This window comes from Cebus imitator, unplaced genomic scaffold (genome assembly GCF_001604975.1).
Source record: "Cebus imitator isolate Cc_AM_T3 unplaced genomic scaffold, Cebus_imitator-1.0 Scaffold90, whole genome shotgun sequence".
Taxonomy (NCBI): domain Eukaryota; kingdom Metazoa; phylum Chordata; class Mammalia; order Primates; family Cebidae; genus Cebus; species Cebus imitator.
This window is the reverse complement of record NW_016107405.1, coordinates 4,884,972-4,903,935: the sequence shown is the minus strand read 5'-3', so window position 1 is coordinate 4,903,935 and position 18,964 is coordinate 4,884,972. Positions and strand designations below refer to the sequence as shown.

Sequence of the window (18,964 nt, the reverse complement as noted above, 5' to 3'; positions counted from 1 at the left end):
CCTCAGAGCCTTTTTTAAGTTGGTGTTCCAGCCGCCTGTTGAAGAGGCGCCGGGGTCTGTTTGTTTTCCCCTGCGGCCACTCACTGCGCTGGCTTAAACAGCGGCACTGAGGTTTGTGGCGCTTTTTTTTCTTTTTTTTTTGCCCTGGAATCTACTGTCCTGGTTCCCTGCTCATTCCCCTTTTTAAACAGACAAATGGGCGACTTCCCGTGGCTCCAATCGCCAGCCAAAAGGGCACCCGGGCCAGTGTATTTTCTATGGAGAACCACTGCTCCGGGGCGCCGACAAAGCAGCCGCGCGGGGCAAAGCAGTGGCCCCGGCCGGCACAGCCACGCTGGCCGAAACAGCCGCGCTGGCGACCATGGAGCACCTCTGCCCAGGAATTTCCTAGTCTGTGGGCAATAAAAATGTGGCGTCCACTCACCCTCTGCGCTTTCACTGGGAGCTGCAGTCCTGAGCTGTTCCTAAACGGCCATCTTGGATCCTCTCCCCCTCATTAAAATTTAAAATCAGTTTAGAAAGTATCAATTGACCCTTGATCACACACAAGCAGGCTACTGTTCAAGTTACTAGATAGGTCCCAGCACTGAATGTACAGGGTTAAGAGAATTGCGCAGGCAAGCGTCACACAGGACAATAAGATAATGGCTGCAATATACAGCAGTAATGTCAAAGAGGTACAAAGGTTGCCAAAAGTCAGAGATAATAGTGGGGTACTGAGAAAGGCTACAGGGAGAGAATAACAGTAAGGCGGGTCTTGAGAAACAAGGAGACTTTGTTTTATAGGTACAGGTAATATGAGGGCAGAGAGAGTTTTGGGTGGAGAGGTTGGGCCAGGGGTAAGAGATCACAAATTCATGTGTTCTTTATTTTTCTTTTCTTTCTTTCTTTCTTTCTTTCTCTCTCTCTTTTTTTTGAGATGGGAGTTTCACTCTTTCACTCAGGTTGGAGTGAAGTGACATAATCTCAGCTCACTGCAACCTCCGTCCCCCAGGTTCAAGCGATTCTCCTGCCTCAGTCAGCCTCCTAGGTAGCTGGGATTATAGGCATCCACTATGCCCAGCTAATTTTTGTATTTTTAGTAGAGACAGGGTTTCGCCATGTTGACTAGGCTGGTCTTGAACTCCTGACCTCAGGTGATCCACCCTCCTTGGCCTCCCAAAGTGCTAGGATTACAGGCGTGAGCCAACTTGCCTGGCCGCACGTGTATTCTAAACCATAATAGTTCATGTTGTTTGACATGTTGGAGTAGGGGAAGAGATTAGGGACAGATAAGATTGAAACGGGTCTGTGCTGTGAAAGTGGGTTAGACAGGGTGGGACAAGGTGGCTGATGTCTGTAATCCCAGCACTTTGGGAGCCCAAGGTAAGTGGATCACTTGAGGTCAGGAGTTCGAGACTAGCCTGGCCAACATGGTGAAACCCTGTCTCTACTAAAAATACAAAAATTAGCCAGGCATAATGGTGTGCACCTGTAATCCCAGCTACTTGGGAGGGTGAAGCAGGACAATCGCTTGAACCTAGGAGATGGAGCCAAGATCCTGCCACTGCACTCCAGCCTGGGTGACAGGGTAAGACTCTTGTCTCAAAAAAAAAAAAAGGGCGGGGGGTTTAGACTGAAATCGATTGGACATGGCTGAGTTGTGCTCAGGGAGATGGCATCTGCTAAGCACTATGCTTATAACAGAAAAAAGAACCTGATTCACAATGTGGAGCCCAGGTAGGAGATTTCTGAATAAGAATAGGTAAGGATCGCCACTGCATACCTACAACACGGAAGCTCCTGAGGCTTTACTCTGGAATTAGGGTGGTGAAAGAGCATATCTGTCATATAATGCTTCATGCACAGGCATTATATCCTTTATAAAACATCTTATTTAATCCTTATAATGGATTGTACTTGGTTGCAACCCTGTAATGTAATTGGTTCTATTTTAGGATGAGGAAGCCAAAGCTCTGTGATCAGGTCTCCCTGTCTGACAGCCTAGGCTACATATAGGTTTGTCTGGAGACAAATTCACAAAAAAGGGGGACAGAGTTGGGTAATTTTCCAAGGAATTGAAGGACATGGGCAATAAGTGGCTATTGGAAGAGAGTTGGAGGACTCATGAGACAAGGAGGTGAGAGGAAGGCAGTTTCCAGGAAGAGCACTGTATTGTCTGCACTCCAAACTCCCCTGGAAGCATCGTGGGGCTGACAGCTGGGTGAAGGGAGGCACGGTGAAGGAGGAGGGTGATGTTGACTAGAAAGATGACCAAGAAAAGAGAAGCTCTGTGTGTGTGTGTGTGTGTGTGTGTGTGTGTGTGTGTGTGTGTGTGTTGAGGGGAGTGAGGTGTATAATTCATGTGCATTAGGAAGCAAATCAGTTTTAGTTTCAAGGCATGAGAGCTCTATCATCCATGCTTACTGTATAGCATTAGTCAAGCCATTTTGGACATCTGAGCACCAGCAGTGAGCTCATCTGATGAATCTCTGGCCTAACTTTACTGAAAGTGATAATCAAAGGAATGTTTAAATGTGAAAGATGGTTGTAAGCTATGAAAAGTGATAGAGAGGATTGCTGCTGAGGTAAGCAAGGAATGATGACAGGCAAATTTGAGCATTCAAGAGTACATGCATGGAGAAACAGTATCAACACCAGGATTGATAAAATAATAAAAAAGGACAAATTGATAAAGTTTTATCAATTGGTAAACTGATAAAATTTTCCACAAAATCAAAAACATCTGCTTTTTGAAAGATACCGGTAAAAAAATGAAAAAGTAATCCACAGATTAGAAAAATGCATTTGTGGGGCAGTGGCTTACACCTGTAATCCCAGCACTTTGGGAGGCGGAGGTGGGTGGATCCCTTGAGATTAGGAGCCTGGCCAATATGGTGAAACCCTGTCCCTACTAAAAATACAAAAATTAGCCTGGTGTGGTGGCTTGCGCTTGCAATGTCAGCTACTGGGGAGGCGGAGATATAAGAATTGCTTGAACCCAAGAGGTGGAGGTTGCAGTGAGCTGACATTGCGCCACTGCATTCCAGGCTGGGTGACAGAGTGAGACTTTATCTAAAAAGAAAAAAAAAATGCATTTGCAAAAACATATAGGATAGCAGATACCTGTATCCAGAATATACAGAGAACTCTAACAATTAAACAATAATAAACAAAAACAAGCCAATAAAATAACCCCAGAAAATAAATACTTAAAAAAAATAGGCAAAAGATTTGAGTAGATACTTTACTAAAGGTGATATAAGGATGGCAAATAAGCTCATGAAAAGAGGCTCAACATAACTAGTCATCAGGGAAATAAAGATTAAAAAGAAAATGAGACATCGTTACAACCAACTAGATGGCTAACACTCAGAAAACTGACAATGTCAAGTGTGGGAGAGGATGCTGAATAACTGGAACTCTTACGGATTGCTGGTAGGGACATAAAATGATACAGCCACTTTGGAAAATAGTTGGCAGTTTCTCATAAAAGTATAAATTGATACGGTAGGGACATAAAATGATACAGCCACTTTGAAAAATAGTTGGCAGTTTCTCATAAAAGGACCCAAATGGACACTTATCTTACAACTCAGTTACTCACTCTTACTCCTAGATATTCACCCAAGAGAAATAAAAATTATTTTCACAGAAAAACCTTCAAGCGAAGGTTACAACCATTACAATTATGTATAAGTAATTGCCTGAAACTGGAAAGATCCCAAATGTTCTTTATTATTATTATTGTTATTTTTGAGATGGAGTCTCACTCTGTCTCCCAGGCTGGAGTGCAGTGGCATGATCTCGGCTCACTGCAACCTCCGCCTCCAGGGTTCAAGAGACTGTCCTGCCTTAGCCTCCCGTGTAGCTGGGATTACATGTGTGTGCCACCACTCCTGGCTTATTTTTTTTGTATTTTTAGTGGAGACGGGGTTTCACCATGTTGGCTAGGCTGGTCTCAAACTCCTGACCTCAAGTGATCTGCCTGCCTCAGCCTCCTAAAGTGCTGGGATTACAGGCATGAGCCACCTTGCCTGGACCCAAATGTTGTTTAACTGGTGAATGGATACATAAAATGTCGTACATCTGTATAATGGAATACTACTCAAAAATAAAAAAAGAATGAACTGCTCTGCCGTGGAAAATAGTAGAGAGGTCCCTAAATAAATTTAAAATAAAATTACCATATGATCCAGCAATCCTATCTCTGAGTGTGTATCCACAAGAACTGAAAAAAGGACCTCAAAGATAAGTTTTACATCCATGTCCACTGCTGTGCTATTCACAAAAGCCAGGAGGTAAGAAACCTAAATGTCCATTGACAGATGAATGGATAAAGAAAATGTAGCCTATATGTACAATAGAATATTATTCTGACTTTCAAAAGAAGGATATCTTGTCATATAGTACAACATGGATGAACCTTGAGAACATTTTGCTAAATGAAATAAATCAGTCATAAAAAGACAAATACTGCATGATTCCACTTATATGAGGTATCTAAGTAGCCAAACTCTTAGACAAAGTAGAATGGTCGTTGGCAGGGGCTGGGGGAGGGAGAGGAGAGTTGTTGTTTAATGGATATAGGGTTTCAGTTTTGCCAAGATGAAAAAGTTCTAGAGATGTGTTGCACAACAATGTTTATATAGTTAACAATACTGTATTGTTGATTAAAAAATGGTTATTTGCAGCCATAGAAAGGAACAAGATCTGTCCTTTGCAGGGACATGAATGAAGCTGGAAGTCATTATCCTTAGCAAACTAATGCAGGAACAGAAAACCAAACACTGCATGTTCTCACTAAGTGGGAGTTGAACAATGAGAGCACATGGACAAAGGGAGGGAACAACACACACTAGGGCCTGTTGGGGAGAGGCGGGGGGAGAGGGAGAGCATCAGGATAAATAGCTAATGCATGCCAAACTTCATACCCGGGTGATGGGTTGATAAGTGCAGCAAACCACCATGGCACATGTTTACCTATGTAACAAATCTGCACATCCTGCACACGTGCCCAGGAACTTAAAAAAAAAATAAAAATGGTTCAGATAGTAAATTTTATGTATTTTTTTGCCACAATAAGAAAGGAATGTCTTACTGATATATTGATACTACTGATACAACAACATGGATAGCTCTGAAATATAACATGTGACGTAAAAGGAGACAGACTCATAAGAATACGGACTGCATGATTCCATTTATATGACATTTTAGAAAAAGTAAAACTCTAGAGACAGAAAATAAATCTGATTTTCTGATTTCCAGGTCTTGGGGATAGGGTGGAGATTGACTACACGGGGGCATAAGGAAATTTTCTGGGATGATGGAACTGTTCTATGTCCTGATTGTGGGGGTGGTGGTTATACAACTGCATGCATTTGTCAAAACCTGAAGAACTGAACACTAAAAAGAATGAGGAGTGGGTACATTACATAATGGTGATGCCATTAATAGAAGCCAGGAAGTGAGAAACTAAAGGTTTGGCAGGAAAGAATTTGATTTTGAACGTGGTAAATTTGTGACACTGATGACAAACAGGTGGAGAGAATCAAAGGTGGTTATTGATGGAAATGGTTCCAATTGTTGGTGGAGGATGACCCTCTAAGGACAAAAATCCTGGAAGACAGCTACATCTAAGAAGTGAGAGAAGGAAGAGAAGCCATTGAAGATAAATAAAACAACCTAGAGCAGAGTTCAGTGTCCCAGAAACCAAACGAAGAGGAAATTTCAAGAAAAATGAGCGTTACAACAATGTTAAATGCTTCGGAAAGATGAGGTAGATAAGGGCTGAGAACAAGGAAGTCAATAGACTTTAACGGAAGAACTTGTATTAAGTGTGAAACAGTGTATAATACAATTGCAACACCCATTGCAACAGGGTTCAGAGGAGGGTGTGAGTGATTTCGAGTGTTGTGACACTCTGATTTTGTTTGAATGGATTTAAAGAGTATTCAGACTTTAGCCAAACTCCGTACGGGCATTTTCTAGAAAGAAAACACAATCTACAAGCAGGCAAGTTTTTGTTCGTAGGTTTCAACATACACACAGCTCATTACATGCTTTTGGAAATGTTCCATGTCAACATTTAAGATTGTGCTGTTCTAGAAAGTAAAACATTGTGCAAGTTTATCCATGCAATCAATAACCATTTCCCAAAGCAGCATTATGTACAGATTATTCAGGTTCGCCCTTTATGTAGCACAGCATAGTGTCTTTCAATGAGAGGGAGAGAGAAATAGCATCCTATTTCTACCATCCTATCTACAGAAACCTATGTAAATTTCCAGTCAGGTATCTGAGTGACTGTGGCTACGGGAGAAACCTTGGCCTCTGTGCTGTCTGTGTGTTTCTTGGGGAGGTGGTGGTATTATTGCGAGTATGTGGCTGTCAAGATGCTTAGAATCCCAACACTTGCCTTAAACATCCAAAATTTCAACAGACTCTTTTTCATAAATCAGCTTCGTTGAGGTATAATTTATAGATCATAAAACTCATCGATTGTTAAGTGTATAGTCAACGATGTTTAGTAAATTTATATAGACATGCAGCTATCATATCATCACAGTCCAGTTTTAGATCATTTCAACATTCCTGAAGTTTCCCTCACACCCACATGTGGTTTATCCTCACTCCTTCTCTCGGCCCCAGGCAATCACTGATTTGTTTTCTGACTCTATAGTTCTGTCTCTTTCTAGAAATTTCATATAAATGGAACCATTCAACATGTAATTTTAAAAACCTGCCTTTTTTCACTTAACATAATGTTTCTGAGGTTTATCCATGCAGTTGTAGGCATCAGTAATTCCTTTATGTTGATGAATGGTTTAGTCCACTGTATGGACCCACCACATTTTGTTTATCCATTCACCAGTTGATGGACGTTAAGATTGCTTTTGTTTTTTGGCTATTATGAATAACACTACTGTGATCATTCATGTACAAATCTTCATGTGGGCATATGTTTTCATTTCATGTGCTCACTAGCTAGCTATGCATACATCTCTTTGGTAAAATGTCTATTCGAGTCTTTTGCCTTCTTTAAAAAATTGAATAATTTTGCCTTTGCTATGGTCTGAATGTGTCCCTCAAAGTTCATGTGTTGGACACTTAATCCCCTTCCAATACAACAGTGTTCAGAGGGGGGACCTTTAAGAGGTGTTTAGGTCATGAGGGCTCTACTCTCATGAGTGGATTAATGTCACTATCTTGGGAGTTAGTTCATTATTGTGGAAGTGGGTTTTTCATGAGTCTGGTCACTTCTTGCTCTCTCTTGCACTCTCTCACATGCATGTGATGCCTTCCACCATGTTATGACACAGCAAGAAGACCCTCAGCAGATGTGGACTTCCCGGGCTCCTGGACTTCCCGGCCTCCAGAACTGTGAGCCAAATACATTTCTGTTCATAAATCACCCAATTTGTGGTATTGTGTTATAGCAGCACAAAACAGACGAAAACAGTCTTATCATTGAGTTGTAAAAGTTGGCTCTGGCTCTTAATGACAGACTAACACTCCAGTCTGAATGAACAGTGTGTTCCTGGAGGATGGGTTAATTCTCCCTACCTTTTGTCTTCACCTGCCACTGTCACTAACATGTCCCCAGTCTCCCTCTCTAGCACCCACTTCTTTCACCTCTGTCAGAATCTTTCAGGATCAAAATCCCAGGCATTAAGCTCTAGAATGCACTATCCCTTTCTCTTATCAGTCTCATGCATGCCAAAGTCCTCATCCTTCATCATGACCTATGACATACTTACTTATTGAGAACAAACTCCCAGTCACCTTAACTTATTCCCTAATAGTTCTCCTACTTCCTCACAGGAACGGAAACTCAGCTTTCCCTTGAAGTCACAATTTCTTTGGAACTCCTGCCAGTAGGGGCCACACCTCTCCCTATTGCTGATTCACAGAGAGGTAGATAAGATGACTTCTTGCTTCCCACATCACACTCAGATCTCTGCCCTATCATCTCTCAAAAGCTACCAAACCTTTCTCTTCAAGTGTATGCCCTCTGTAGATATTATTTTCTGACTACCTTGTTTGCACATTTTCCTTTTTTAGTTGTTATCCTGAAGGAGTGAAACATCAAGTGTTTCTCTATCTCCAGACATCACAGTCCTCTGATTTACAACATGTGAATAGAATAAGTGTACTCTCCATTCCATTCAACACCTGGGCTCCTCAGCACACTCTAGACCTCCAAATCACTCAAGTTACTCAGCTTCCAAGACCCTTCTGGTGTACTGAGTAGAGTGGACTCTGTTGAGCATCCAGTTTTTCCTTGAGACTTTCTCTTCCTTGGACTTTCATGGTAGTCTCTTCTCCTGGGTGTCTTACCTCACTGCTTGTCTTTTTCACTTTATACACATAGGTTCTATTGAATAATTGCTTTTGGACTCTCAAAAGCATATTCCCAGCCTTGACCCCTGTTATGGACTGAATTGTGTTCCCTGGAAATTCATATGTTGAAGCTCTAACACAGTGTGACTGTGTTTAACGATGGGGCCTTTTAGAGGTAATTCAATTTACCTCTGAAGGGAAGAGATGAGATGGTCAACAATGACTGTGACACAGGTGGACTGGAATGAGCCCTGATTCTCATAGGCCCAGGAGAGCACAAATTCCACATCAAGAAATTTGGAAGCTGTAACCAAGGCAGTCTAGCAGTGAGGGCATGATCCCTGGGTCTAGCTAGACAAGTGCCTTCCCTTATCTGCAAAGGCCATTCTTCTTGCACAAAACACAAAAGGCGTGCACCTGAGTGCTGAGGCTTGGAAAAATACTCACCTGGGCAGCCAGATTCACCACATTTCCCTTCCACCCTAAGGAGAAGTGGCATTTGAATTGGGCTAAAGGATAACAGGTTTGGAGTTGGGCAGCTGGATAAGGAAATATCAATCCAGGAGAGGCAGAGGAGCAGGAAAGTACAAGTCATGAGGGTGAGCCTTCATGCTGGGATTAGTGCCCTTCTAAGAAGAGACACTGGAGAACTGGCTCTCATTCTTTCAGCCATGTGAGGACACAGCAAGAAGGTGGCCATCTGTAAGCCAAGAAGAGAGCCCTCAACAGAGCCAAACTATGCTGGCACCTTGATCTTGGACTTCTAGACTTCAGAACAGTTAGAACTAAATTTTTATTGTTTAAGCCAACCAGTCTGTGGTCTATTGTATGGCAGCCCAAGCTGAATAACACATTTTTTACAAGCTGCAGGTCCACACTTTCAATTGCCTGATGGGCTTCTCTGCCTGAACATTCTACTCTCAAGGCAAACTCAGTGTGTTCAAGGCTCAGCTTGTTATTTTTCTTCTGAGTTCAGCTTTTGCTTCTGTGCTTCACATATGTGTTATTGCACCAGCATGTACTTTTGCTCATCTTTGACTTTTTATCAATTCCTTGGTAAATACTTTTGATTCTACCTCTCAGATGCTCTGCCTTCCATCTCTACCTTTCCATTCTCAGCTTCTGTCTTATTTCAAGTTCCACCTCTCACTTCATCTTCCTGCTTCTACTCCTTTCAAGTCATCTTAGAGAATGATATGATTTGGATTTGTGTCCCCATTCAAACCTCATGTTGAATTATAATCCCCAGTGTTGGTGTTGAGGCCTGGCAGGAGGCAATTGCATCATGGGGCAAGATTTCTCCCTTTGGTGCTGTTCTTGTGGTAGAGTTCCAAGGAGATTTGGTTGTTTAAAAGTGTGTGGCACTTCCCCCCTTGGTGAGAGCTTGTTGCCACCTTGGTCCTGCTCCTGCTTTGCCTTCTGCCATGGGTAAAAAGCTCCCCGAGACCTCCCCTCAGTGCTGGGGCGTTGCCTGGTGGAGCTGTGATAAGAGGGCCACCATCCTCCAGACCCCAGAATGTTAGATCCATCTACAGTTGGTACCATGTGCCTGGAAAAGCTGCAGGCACTGAAAAGAGCCACAGGGGTGGAGTTGCCCAAGGCCTTGGAGGCCCACTCTGCATCAGCATGCCCTGAATGTGAGATATGGAGTAAAAAAAAATTATTTTGGAGCTTTAAGATTTAATAACTGCCTTGCTGGGTTTTGGACTTGCATGGGGCCTGGAGCCCCTTTGCTTTAGCCAAAGGGCTATTCCATTTGGAATGGGAGCATTCACCCAATGCCTGCACCCCCACTGTATCTTGGAAGCAACTAACTTGTTTTTGATTTTACAGGCTTATAGGCACAAGGGACTTGCCTTGTCTCAGATGAGACTTTGGACTTGGACTTTTGAGTTGATGTTGGAATGAGTTCAGACTTTGAGGGACTGTTGGGAAGGCATGATTGCGTTTTGAAATGTGAGAAGAACATGAGATTTGGGAGGGACCAGTGTGGAACAATATGGTTTGACTCTGTGTTCTCACCCAACTCTCATGTTAAATTGTAATCCCTGAAGTTGGGAGAGGGACCTGGTTGGAGGCGATTGGACCATGGGGGCAGATTTTTTTCCTTTGGTGCTATGCTTGTGATGGAGTTCTCAGGAGATCTGGTTGTTTAAAAGTGTGTAGCACCTACCCAGCCTCCTTGGTCCTGCTTCTGTCATGTAAAATGCCTGCTCCTATTTTGCCTTCTGCTATGGGTAAAAGCTCCCTGAGGCCTCCCCAGCCATGCTTCCTGTAGAGCCAATTAAATCTCTTTTTATAATTACCCAAGCTCGGTATTTTTTTATAGCAGTGTGAGAACAGACTAATACAATGATGAAGGATTGAAGTCTAATCTGATTACGTTTTTGCTTTCACATGACCAGAGAATAAATTCCATACTCTCTAGTTCCATTTTCAAGGAACTCTATGACCTAGTATAAATATATTTTTCTCAGTTTATTCTCATAACTTCCCTCTGTGCATTCTGTTCTTGCTAAATAATCAACTAAGTACTGTTTCCTTTTAACTTTCCTGCTCCTTTGCCTCACCTGGATTGGTATTTCCATTGCCCAGCTACCCAACTCCAAACCTGCTATCCTTTAGCTCAATTCAAATGATACTTCTCCTTAGGGTGGAGGAGGAATGCAGTGAATCTGGCTGCCCAGGCGAGTATTTCTCCCAGCCTTAGCACTCAGGTGCATACCTTTTGTGTTTTGTGCAAGAAGGATGGACTTTGCAGATAAGGGAAGGCACCTGTCTAGCTAGACCCAGGGATCATGCCCTCACTGCTAGACTGCCTTGGTTACAGCTTCCAGATTTCTTGATGTGGAATTCTTGTTCACCTGGGGCTATGAGAATCAGGGCTCATTCCAGTCCACCTGTGTCACAGTCATTGTTGACCATCTCATCTCTTCCCTTATGAGCCAAATCTCTTGGCCAACAGGGTTCATGCCTGGTTTGGCTCTGGGCTTTTTAAGGAACCAGTATGTTGCCCTACCCAACAAACATTTTTGAATAAATGAGTGAATTTATGAAAATATACAATGTATACATATCAGACAAGTCCATTTTTATATATGAAGAAAACTGAAATTGGTGGTGTTGAGTTTTTTTAAAAATTAAGTAGCCATAAAACTTCAGACAAAGTTGGATATTAAAGTAAAAGAGGAGAAAGTCAGAGATGATCAATACATTACCACATCTGACTTGGTGGTAAACTTTTGAGTTTGTAGACTTTCCAAAGCCATCCACTTCACTGGCAGCTTTGCACCTGTTTTGTTGTGTACACTATAGTATTCTTTATCATACATATCTCTGGCAAGACCAAAATCAGCAACCTTGACAGTGAATTTTTCATCCAGCCTATAGAAAGGACAAAAATTATTACCAGTGGCTGAAACAGAATAATTTACAATGATGCTGAATATCTGCAGGTTAAACGAGTGGCTTCAGTATTTGAAATCCATAACTTCTGAAGGAAGTACTTCATCTAGCCTCTATTGACTAACACTAAATTAACAACAGAATTCCTGAATAAAAATGCTTGACATTGACATTGCCAATTTAACAGGCTGAGGAAAGAGATCATGAATTGTATGGCGTAAGAAAGTCCTTTTTGCTTTGATGTAGATCTGCAGTAGCAAGGCTGCCTCTCCTAGGGGTTTTCTTTGGTTGCTAAATAGAGTATGCCAATTGACTCCCCAAGAAATCACCAGTCTTCACTTGTCCACTTATTAGCAATACTCAGTTTTATGGAAGAGCATGACAGGGGACTGATACTTTACTTTTTCATTCTTAAGTGAGGTAGGTTAGCACACAAAACTCATATATCCCACCACTGAGGTAATAGAGAACTAAGATACACAGTAAAGGATCTAAGAAAAACAGCAAAATGCAACAAAAATCAATTTCCGCTATCTGGGGCTACGCATCCTCTGTTTAAGCTGGCTTTTATGTTGGTACATTGACCAAAACCAAGGTAGGAAATTAATAGCGCAGCTCTTTCATTCACACATACCGTAAGTCACGAATCACCGCTATGCAAGGGAAAGCATGAACTCAATTACAAACTGTTGACTGTTGTGTTATACAGCCAGGCAGCCAGACGCAAATAAAGTTCTTTGTATATTCATTCCCAAATACCATTTTTGGTAGGGCTTCTGCAAGCTGGCTTCAAATCCACTCTTGGGAAGTTGCAATATGTTGGTATTTGTGTTCCCAGCCCTCTCCTTTTCACTGTCAAATGCTGAAGATCAAATTCTCCCTCCTGAACACTAATGCAGTGTGAAACCACAACATGGAGAGCTACTGGAGGGAAGGACTGAGAAAAGCAAAAGTGCACAACAGCTGTGTAAGACCCCCTATGGAGAATCCTTTTAAATTCTCTGTTGGATAAAGTCTGAAAGTCCCACACACATCCCCAGGGCTTACACATCCATTTAAAATTGTAACAGAAATAAAGGACTTTTGCATAAGAAGAGAAAACAGCCTAACTAGCATTGAACAGTGGGAAACAGATTCTTCCTTGTCACTTAATTTGGACTGTGGTCGCAGAGATTCTAATACTTACATACAGTTTCTTGCAGCCAAGTCTCTGTGGACAAACTTTTTGCTTGCAAGATATTTCATGCCTTTGGCTACTTGAAGACCAAAGCCAATAAGATCTTTTACAGTTGGATTCTGCAATCAAAGAAAGTTGGAAAAGCATAAACTAAGCATCTACTCTTCTGATTTTGATCTTAGAATTCTGAAATGTTTATTTATAAAAAACTATTTTGTCTCAAAAATTAGTTTGGGCTTGGTGGGCTCAAGCCTATAATCCCAGAACTTTGGGAGGCCAAGGCAAGAGGATGGCTTGAGGCCAGGAGTTTGAGATCAGCCTGGGCAATACAGTGAGAGCCTGTCTTTTTACTCCCATCCACTGCCCACAAAAAACTAGCTTGGTGTGGTGATGTGCACTTGTAGTCCCAGTTGCTTAGTAGTCTGAAAAGGGAGGATCACTTGAGCCCAGGAGTTGGATACTGCAAGTGCACTATGACTGTGCCAGTGCACTCCAGTCTGGGTGACAGAGACCTTGTCTCCAAAAACAAAACAACAACAAAAAGTCTGCCCCATTGATAGGTCAACTATTTGTTAAGTATTTATTGTATGCAAAACACCAGGCTAGTTATTTTTATAAATTATGGTTGCTTCTACACTTCTGTCAGACAGGTGTTACAGGCTCCATTTTCCAGATGGGGAAATAGGGGCATTTTAAAAATGTAGTTTTATTATTTTCCAGGTCTGATGAGGCCCACAGAACAGGAAACAATTGCCATTGAAAAGATAGTTTGCTACTCACAGTTTGCAAGAGGAAGGGGCACAAACTGTTATGCAGGGTCATGTGGGGAAGCCCTGGAGTCTGGAGGCAGAGGGAGTGAGGGGAAAAACATGAGGAGAGGCTTCATTGCAGTTTCCCTTGGAAGGAACTGGTAAGGCAGGGTAAGCAGGTTTGGAACTAGCCAATTTGGCTCCAGGGATGTTCCCAGTCACCTGGAACTGGGCCCTTGGGGTGATTAGGGAGGGCGGATAGTGACCCAAAGTGTAAGAGCTTGATAAAGGAGGTTAAGTAAGGGCTCTGGATTGCACATGACAGGTATGTTTTGAAGGCAAGTTGTTTACTATTTGTAGGAATAAGCTAGCCTTGGGAGGGACAGCCCTTCCAGGGTCAGCAAGGCACAAGATGTCAGAACATTAGAAACACACTGTGAATAGAGGAGGCTCAGAAAGGAATCACCCCAAACCACTCAGATGTCAAGTCTGGTGATGTCACTGGCTGGCAATCAGGAATTGGGTATTCCCTCTTCAACATTCCCTGAGGAGTTTGTCAGTGCAAGATGTGGTCAGTGGGGTTCCTACAAGAAGAGCTTTGGCCCCTCAATGCACACAGCACAGAGAAAGGCCAGTTCCTGGCTTTAGGTTTCTCTTTAAGATGCATCTGGGTTTGCGGTTGTCCTCAGTATCAACTCCTTGAGTTAAAAAATTCCAATCCGGCACTACTCTGTTCCAGATAACAAGAAGTTGCTATCATGCTTTAGCCCTGGAGTAACACTACCCTAGAGAAGGTACCATGTCCAGCCACATTAATTCATCAGGGTAATAACAAAAGTTGAAGCGGGAAAGTGGGGTCTGTCAGGGCAGCTGTGTGCTTTGTAAGGTCAATTCACCTTACGTGAAAAAATTCACTGCCAAGGAATGCTTTATTCTTTGGGCTGAATAATATCTTTACTCTCCTAGAGTGTATTTTCTCTGAGAATTTGACCCCATATTTATAAAGCTGTTTTTGATCAAGGTAAGGCTACCTCATTAACTCCCACAGATACCTGGACAGCTGGAACCAAGACGGAGCCTGAAGCCATCTATGAATTCAGTCTTGAGATTCTTCCTCCCACCCTCCCTGGTTCTGGCCTGAAGACTTTTAGGTCATGGCATAAATGTTACAAAAAGAACCTACCACTTGTAAGAGCCTAAGAAACTTTTTGTAACCGTTAACTGATTCATTCAAAAATTATTTACTCAGAGTCTATGTGCTAAACACTGTTTTGGATGTTGGAGCCACAGCAGTGAACAAAATACACAAAAATCCTACCCTCATGAGCTTCCATTCTAATGAAATGAGGTTGTGTATACATATATATGCACACATACACATCTAAATAGTTATTATTTTTGTTTATTGTCTACTACAGTGCTATTCAATAGAAATGGAAAGCAAGTCACACATGTAATTTAAAATTTTCTGGTAGCCATATTAAAAAGTAAAAAGAAACAGGTGAAATTAATTTTCACAATATATTTTTCAACCCCAAACATCCAAAATATTTCAGCATGTAATCAATAGAAACAACTGCTAGTGAGATATTTCACCTTCTTTTTTTATACTAAATATTGAGAATCTGAGATGTATTCTACACCATACAACACATTTCAGTTCGAAGTAGCCTCCTTTTACATGTGGCTCATGCATAGCATTGGACAGCTCAGACCTCGTGTATCAGATGATGATAAGTGTGATGGGAGGAAATGGAGCAGGGAAGAGAAGTCTGAAGCCATGAGGATGGGTGGTCAGTTGCAATTTTAAACAGCTCAGGGAAGGCTTATGCTGAAGATGACATTATGGCCAAGAGCTGAAGAAGATGATGAAGTGAGATATGTGGCTATTTGTGGGGAGAGTGTTCTAGGCAGAGGGAGTGCAAATGCAAAGGTCCTGAGGTATGAGAGTGGATGGCAAGAATGAGGAACAACAAGGGATGCATCTGCAGCTAATTCTTCAATGCCTTCTAGAGTTAACATTCCATATGGGCCGAGGCTTGCTCTACTTCTACTTCTCCTGTGTTGTGCACAGTTTCTGGCACATAGTAGACACTCAAAGATGACTAAATGTCCCTATCAGGGGAAGGTAGAGCAAGGTTGCTTGCAGAGCAAGTTAGAATCATCATTACCGGAAACCCTTCCAGGTATCACTATTTCCCACCAGGATAGAGGATTTTGAGGTACATTTGAATGGTGCCAATATTTTAAATGTGCATCTTTGGCTACTAGCTTTTTTTTTTTTTTTTTTTTTTTTTGAGACGGAGCTTCGCTCTTGCTATCCAGGCTGGAGTGCAATGGCGCGATCTCGGCTCACCGCAACCTCCGCCTCCTGGGTTCAGGCAATTCTCCTGCCTCAGCCTCCCGAGTAACTGGGATTACAGGCACGCGCCACCATGCCCAGCTAAATTTTTGTATTTTTTTTTAGTAGAGACGGGGTTTCACCTTGTTGACCAGGATGGTCTCGATATCTTGACCTCGTGATCCACCCGCCTCGGCCTCCCAAAGTGCTGGGATTACAGGCGTGAGCCACCGCGCCCGGCTGGCTACTAGCTTTTTAAAGACTCAGAACAGGCCTATTTTGAAAGGATGCCTGGCTTACAGCCAGTTTGCCAGTTAGTAAGTTTGGCAGTAAACTTACATGAGTCTCATTTCGAATGAAATTTCGAAGATCTCCATGTTTCATGTATGGTAGGACCACTAGCGGAGACCCTTCACTTCGCAGGCAGATTCCCAGGAGCGAGAGGACATTGGGGTGACTAAAATCTTTCATGATGATTCCCTCGGTCAGAAACTGGGAAACTTCTCCTATGTCCGTGATTCCTAAGAAATCCAGTGGTGGAGACATTAACTTCATTATGGAGCAGTAAATACTTTGTCAAATTTAGATAAGAAGCACAATGAAAGGGAAAAAAATATACAGTTAACATCTTGTCCTGAGGCTTCAACCACAGAGTGTTGTTTTTACAACACATCTGAGTGAATGATGCCACCCTGCAGTATGCCTTCCAGTCGCCACTTACACCCACTTTTGCAAGATGGAGTCCAGCCAGCCACCAGGTTCTCTCCTATAAACTTAGTACAAAGTTTGTATGTAGGTTTCATAAAGACTGTCCCTTGATTTCTCTCGTGGTCAGACTTCCAACAAAATTAACCATGTAGAACAATGCTTAGCATGTCAATTTATATTTTAAAAAGACTGAAGTAGTTGTGGCAATAAAGTATCTTGCAGGAAAACTTTTCATTTGTGCACTTAAAGCTTATTAATTCCCATGGAAGTTTGTAGTAGAGCTGGTAAACATTTTTCAGGCTTCTGCAATTTGCAAGCAGAAAATGAGAAATGGGAGCAGAAAATGCAAGCATGTGAGACCTGTCAACAAAGGCAGAGCCAAGAACCCTACGTATGTGAAGCACACTGTGTAGCATAGTAATTTATGGCTATAATTATGGCTTGGGGTCACTAGTAAAGGCTTAGTTTGTATTTGGAAGCATTCCCTTAAACAGAGTATGCATTTCATCTTAAAAGGATTTTCTCAATAATAGCTAAAATTTTAAGTAATGTTTCAGCATTAAAAAGGGATAAGTTTCACTTATTTAGGAAGTTCATATATGTGGAATGCCTCATTCTCCAAAAATGTGGATAAATGAGGTATTACCATACTTATGATTTTTCAATTTTCTGCCAGTGTAGTTTTCTCCGGTTTGTCTTATTTCATTTTTTTATTTTTTTAATGGAAGTTGTAGTTAAAAATTAATTATAGTAATGCCTCTGGGTAAAATGAGTCATTACTACTGTATGTGCCAACATGCTTCCAATAGTTTCCATAACTGTCACTTGAAAAACAAATATTATAAGCCAAACATAGTTATAGTTAAATGATACTCAGTTGGTCCAAAAAACTCATTTCTCCTACCTGCTTACTTATGAGGGCTCTGAGGGATCATTTCAGAGGAAATAGTTCAATGAAAGTTTAGAACAAAACAAATTTTCAGAATTAGGCCCATAATTTCTGTGGTAGCTGATTTTTCCACAAGGGGAAAGTGTAAATCAACATTTTATTATAAGCAATTTATTAGGTTGCAAACCACAAAGCATACTCCATGGTTAAATAAAATGCCACTTACTGTTCAAGGATTTCACAGCACAGTGAATTTTCTTGCCATCATTGTCCAACAAAGTCCCATGATACACACAACCAAAATGCCCTGTGCAAAAGAAGGAACTTGGTTAGTACTGCCTAACATTTAATCATGAAATAATTACCTATCAAGCCCTTCATAAGCTTCGTTTTCTTCCTTCTTCTTTCTATACAGTGAAAGATTACATTAAAGATTACATTACATTTTAATTAACTATACCACTGTAGGTGTGTATGTGTGTTTGTAAATATACATGTAGATGCAACACATTTCACCCAAGGATATAAGCAATGTGACGGTTTAATTCATGAGTAAGTTGTAGGTGATATGACTCATATTAAAGGCTAATCTAATAAAATATTCAACCATAGTGGAACCACTGAAATGGTGAGTAATATCTGCCTCATCAACTAAATTTATTACTTTTAAGGATTACATGGTATTTTAAAATATGAAAATAAAGTTTACCTACATGAATAACTATAATAAAATAAGTCCCCTATATTCTAATAAACTGAAAAGAAATAAAAATGCTGCCATTAAAAATAAGATTAGTATTATAGAATAAGGATTTCCCCATTTGTCACCGGTTAATAAGTAATCCAGGTTGGCAGAAACTGAAAGGCAGTTGCCCAAATGAAGCAAATTCACCCTGACTCACTTCATCCAGTTCTCTTTGACTTTAACCACATCATTTTCCCAATGGTAGCCTTTTATCCAGTGGCAGTAATTTTCCCCAGAGGTGCCAAATGTCTGATAGCTATGTAAGTCATTCGCTAATTAATTCATCCAGCTGGCCAAGACACCATGAGTGCCTAGTATGTGAGTGTCAGGCATTAAGCTACCCTCTAGTAATGCAAAAAGAATAAAATAAAACCTGTGCTCTTGAGTACTCCTATTCTCCTGGAGAAAACCATATAAATACATAGTAGCTAATATTTATAGAGCTGTTAATGATTATAACTTCAAAAAAGAAATAATTGCCATTGTAGCACCTTTCATGATAAAAAAAATTCTAGTTTTCCAATGTGTAGAATTAGAAGTTAGAACACAATTAGTGAGTTCACACACTCTAAAACTGGTGCAATTACTGGGATTTATAGGCCTATGACAGAACTCTATGTTACTC

The 18,964-nt window shown here is 41.3% G+C and overlaps 1 protein-coding gene across 3 annotated transcripts in view; it reads right to left on the bottom strand.

Annotated features, from left to right (window-relative positions):
* Positions 1-18,964, bottom strand: part of MET (MET proto-oncogene, receptor tyrosine kinase) — a 131,129-nt gene that overhangs the window by 10,086 nt on the left and 102,079 nt on the right. For all 3 annotated transcript variants that reach the window (XM_017535059.2, XM_017535058.2, XM_037740804.1), the window contains 4 exons: positions 17,821-17,901; positions 16,337-16,518; positions 12,917-13,026; positions 11,544-11,709 (listed from right to left, as the gene is read on the bottom strand). In XM_017535059.2, coding sequence (XP_017390548.1) covers positions 11,544-11,709; positions 12,917-13,026; positions 16,337-16,518; positions 17,821-17,901 — 539 coding nt within the window. The remainder of the gene's footprint in view (positions 1-11,543; positions 11,710-12,916; positions 13,027-16,336; positions 16,519-17,820; positions 17,902-18,964) is intronic.